Source organism: the organism of the source record quoted next, unplaced genomic scaffold (genome assembly GCF_019419815.1).
Source record: "Pyrus x bretschneideri cultivar Hongxiangsu unplaced genomic scaffold, Pyrus_bretschneideri_v1 Contig4, whole genome shotgun sequence".
NCBI lineage: Eukaryota > Viridiplantae > Streptophyta > Magnoliopsida > Rosales > Rosaceae > Pyrus > Pyrus x bretschneideri.
The window spans coordinates 8,524,439-8,528,858 of record NW_025999723.1 but is presented as its reverse complement, the minus strand read 5'-3'; the positions used below and the strand labels follow the sequence as shown (position 1 = coordinate 8,528,858).

Below are 4,420 nucleotides of genomic sequence, written 5' to 3'. Positions count from 1 at the left end.
ACAATAGAGCAGATTGCCATCACAAGATCACTTCACAAATTTTCCAAACAGTGCAACAACAGAAGGGTTGATTTTCACACTTTCATAACGTAAGCCTTAGCGGTACCAAATTGTTAACTGAGAACACATGTCCGTACATGTGTTCTCAGTTAGTATGTATTCGAAATTGATTAAGATGATAGTTTCACTGAAGCGTTATTCTTCCGATGGCGCCAAGAGCCTCTGGGAGGCCAATCAGAATAGTTCAAGTACCCATCTATATGTATATATATATGAGATCAATACAACTTTACACTTCCATTTCCCAATAAGTATACCATAGAGCAGATTTTCCATCACATGAGCAAAACAAAAAAGAAGCAAACGTTGTCACCTAATGAGGTCATCACCTGATCAAAATTAGCAATTCTGCCAATTCCCAGTATGCTCCTCAACTTCTTTCAACATGGATTTACAATCTTTGGTCTCCATATTGGCCAATTTAAGCAACCGTTCTCTCCGATGAATGGATCCACAAACCTCCTCATCAAATACTCTCTTTTGGATTCCGCAAAATAGTCTTCTTTGGAGTCCACACCCTGCAGAGGGAGTTCCGGGCTTCCCATGTCCGTTGTCTCCATGATTCGGTTCAACATCTCCAAGACTTCACTCATTTTGGGGCGCGATCTAGGGTGTCGCACCAAGCATCGGCTGGCTACAGCTGCTAGTTTTTGGGCTGCCTTGAGGGAATACTTTCCTTCGAGCCTTGGATCCAAAATCACCTGGAACTTTTTTAGGTCTGAAGAGAGGTGTGGCCTCACCCATTCCAAGAGTTTTTGCTCGTTCTTGGGTCGGTTTCTATCCAGAGGTCGTCTGCCTGTGATGAGTTCTAAAAGGAAAACTCCATAACTCCACACATCACTTTTTGTTGTGAGATGCCCAGTTTGAATGTATTCAGGAGCTGCATATCCAACTGTTCCAACAACCTGTAGAATGATCAATCGGAAAGTGAATACATAGAACTTATTGGAAACTGTTACATGGTTTTTGATTGCTCAATCAACTCTGCATGCTTAAGTCAGACATCTGTTTTGCCTATTGACGTGTCTAATTAGTACCAATTTGAGAATAGAGTCTAAAGTATATGAATTAATTATGCATACCGCGGTAGAGACGTGACTTAATCCGTCTGAAGGCCCAAGTCTGGCCAATCCAAAGTCCGATAACTTGGCATTCCATTGTTCATCCAAAAGTATGTTTGAAGACTTGAAATCCCTAAAGATAATCTGCCACAGAGATAACAATTTAGAAATGACAGTAAAGAATAAGTTAAAGCAGAATGGACACTCATTCGGGAGAATAACCATGAGCATCCTATTGAGATCTGTAGCACATAAGGGCTGGGGGAACTAGAAATTACCTGAAATTCCATCCCCTCATGGAGGTATGCTAAGCCACGGGCAGCATCCTGGGCTATTTTCATTCTTGTGCCCCATGGAAGAGCTATCTGAAATCGGCTTGATAAGTGGTCTTGCACACTTCTGTTGGGCATATATTCGTAAACCAGGAGCCGTTGAATCCCTCTTTCGTCATCCTCAGCACAGTAGCCTAACAGCTTGACAAGATTTGGATGTACAACAACCCCTAAAACATTGACTTCAGTCACCCACTCTTTATGGCCCTGTTATATGAAAGAGGGTAACAAAATTGAAAATATCAAACAACTTGAAGAAATGGGTTGCATAGGCACCCACTTTTTGTTTACATTCACATTGTTTTGTTTGTAGACTTCTGAACACAATAAATAACATTTTTCCGAGCTTTGAGCAACCTAACTTTGCAAGTCATTATCATTTGAGCAAGATAATTTACAAGTTATTATCATTTCATAGTTTGTTATTTGAGTATCGTATGCTAGGTTTTTATGAGAACATACTCATTCTTGTGTGAAATTGTGCAGTAGTCGTCAAAAGTTTAATAATGCATCGCATTCTTAACATACATAATCCACCTAAGTTTCACCGCAATGCTGCTATTAATTTCGTTTCAATAACTCCAGCAATTATTACCATACTATTATCATCAGATTAGTGTATATCTTATGCATATATACCAGCATAGAGGAAGAAGACTTGCCTGAAAACCCCGTTTACTCAGTTGTTTAACAGCGATATCTATTCTTTTATGTTGATCTTCTGCACTCCGGATATTACCCCTATACACACCGCCGAACCCACCCTCTCCAAGCATGAGGGAGAGGCTAAAGTTCTTTGTTGCTGCTTTTAACTCCGAGCATGTGAATTCTCTGAGATTATTACTCTGTCTCTGCGACAATGCTGCAAATGACTTAGTGGACGATGTTGTGCTAAGTTCTGCAGTGGTATTCTGGGAATTGAACTCAGAACTTGATTTTCTTGGGTCACGATCTAGTGAAAAGAATGAGGAAGCTGAACGAGTAGAGATAGACTTAGTAGTCTTTGGTTCATCATCCTTATCTCTGTTGGAGAATTTATAAAAACACTTCATTGCCGGCAGAAAGCGATGACCTCACTGCAATAGTTAAACAAAATTTTCATCAGGTCAAGAATTTCGGATATAAAACAAAAATCTTGCACTTTAATCAAAACTCAAGTGATTTATTCCGAAAATCCCTCTTCACACATTCAATTAGCAACCAGTCATATCTTAAACCAAAAATCTATCAAGTCTCAAAGAACTTTTGAGATTGCTCACAGAACTGTTCTCTTTTTCGATATATTCGGAAAAATTCCATCTCTCAAGTCTCAAGGAGACCAAAAATCTATTTAAATTGATACAAACACAACCTAAATTTTCATCTGATGTACCAGAAACTTCCTCAAACCTTGATCCTTTTATTTTTATTACAAGCGATATTTCTACTCTAAACTAGAGGCGGAGGGTTCGAACACAGGCTATGGTGGGATGAAGAGGAAGGCTCTAAGACAATCCACCACTTGCCCTCGAACCTTTGACTTTTAAGCATTCATGTTCCAACTCTGGTCAAATTTGCAGAAACCAATTCACTCAGGCAAAACATTAAGACACAAGAATACAAAAGTCAAACCAATTAACATAAAAATCCAAGGATTCAAATTCTTGAAGAAACCACCAAAATCTTGAAACCCCAGAATCCCAATTCCAGTCACCTGAATTATGGCCAACAGTTCAATTCATTGGCATGCACAAGAAAATAAAAAAATAAAAAAATAAAAAAAATAAAAATAAAAAACTAGAAAATTCAATTCACTTGGAAAAAAAAGAAAAAAACTTACCTCTCATATATCACTGCAGGAAAAGTCTGGCAACCTATGCAAACAGATCCTTGTAGCTTTCTGGTGTTGCTAAAGGGAGACCAGATATCCTGCAGAAAAATTTAGGAGCATCCAAGGAAAAAACGAGCTCCCCATGATCTAAGGCAAGTCAATACAAGGCAGCTGGGGTAAAGCTCAGCTCAACAGCTCAACAAATCAGAACCCCCGGCCGCACACCAACAAAAATAAATAAAAATTAAGAGAGAGAGAGAGAGAGAGAGAGAGAGAGAGAGAGAGAGACAGAAATATTGGTAAAGGGCGGAGAGAGAGCAAGAGATCCCAAATAATAATTTATAAAAATAGGATGTTGTTTTGTTTTTGTATTTGGAGGAGGGGGAAGGTGAAGAACATTTAATATTTTGTGCGTGTGAAAGCGAAGCGAAGACCGAGTGAGTGATGGATGGATAGCTTTGTTTTAAAGATAAAGGTTTATACTTCAAGGTGCTTTTCTGCCAAAGAACGAGTCATGATATGCTGCCAAAGCAAACAAAAGAAGAACCAGTCAAGTTCTGCACAGTGTTTTATCTGCATATAGATATATATATATATATATATTATATGACTTTATGTATTTATAATATATACACACACACACACGCATTTGTGCTGTATTTTACAGGGACGTTGTTGCAAGTTGGAAACCACACCCCCAACATTTGCCCATTTTGTGGGGTAGCTTAGACCATAAATAATCCAAAGTTACCGATAGTTTATATATAAATTAGAACAGATATCACAAGGGATATTTGTTAAAAGTGAGACTCATAATAGATTCGATATTTCTTAAACGCGAGACTCATAATAGATTATTTGCTACATTATAGTTTAACATTAATTTATGCATCCATATTATAAAACATGTGAAAAAATGGAGAGTTTATGAAGAATTTCACTTTCGCGAGAGTACCATTGACAATTCTCAAATTAGAGAAGTAATGTGTCCCTAAAACAGATGCAAGTTGCATAACATGCCCAAATGTTACCAACACTAAACATATTAAGTTTCTCATTTAAGAGGGAATATGCAGTATTTATGTATCATCTGTCTTTATCTCACTTATCATATAGCGAGTGGTCAAATTACTCGAGTGAAATAGAAACGAGAATAT

The 4,420-nt window shown here is 37.9% G+C and overlaps 1 protein-coding gene across 1 annotated transcript; it reads right to left on the bottom strand.

Annotated features, from left to right (window-relative positions):
- Positions 1-240: 240 nt before the first annotated feature.
- Positions 241-3,478, bottom strand: LOC125468889 (serine/threonine-protein kinase PCRK1-like). Its single transcript, XM_048565546.1, has 5 exons — positions 3,273-3,478; positions 2,116-2,529; positions 1,400-1,660; positions 1,143-1,265; positions 241-965 (listed from the first exon to the last, which is right to left on the bottom strand). Exons 2-5 carry the CDS (start codon positions 2,503-2,505, stop codon positions 441-443), a joined length of 1,299 nt encoding a protein of 432 aa, XP_048421503.1. The 5' UTR covers positions 2,506-2,529; positions 3,273-3,478; the 3' UTR covers positions 241-440.
- Positions 3,479-4,420: the final 942 nt, after the last annotated feature.

Coding starts and splice junctions, on each gene's coding strand:
- LOC125468889 (XM_048565546.1), bottom strand. CDS start 2,505: ATGAAGTGTTTTTATAAATTCTCCAACAGAGATAAGGATGATGAACCA. Junction 1,266..1,399: donor ATGAGGGGATGGAATTTCAG/GTAATTTCTAGT, acceptor TCTCTGTGGCAG/ATTATCTTTAGGGATTTCAA. Junction 966..1,142: donor TAAGTCACGTCTCTACCGCG/GTATGCATAATT, acceptor ATCATTCTACAG/GTTGTTGGAACAGTTGGATA.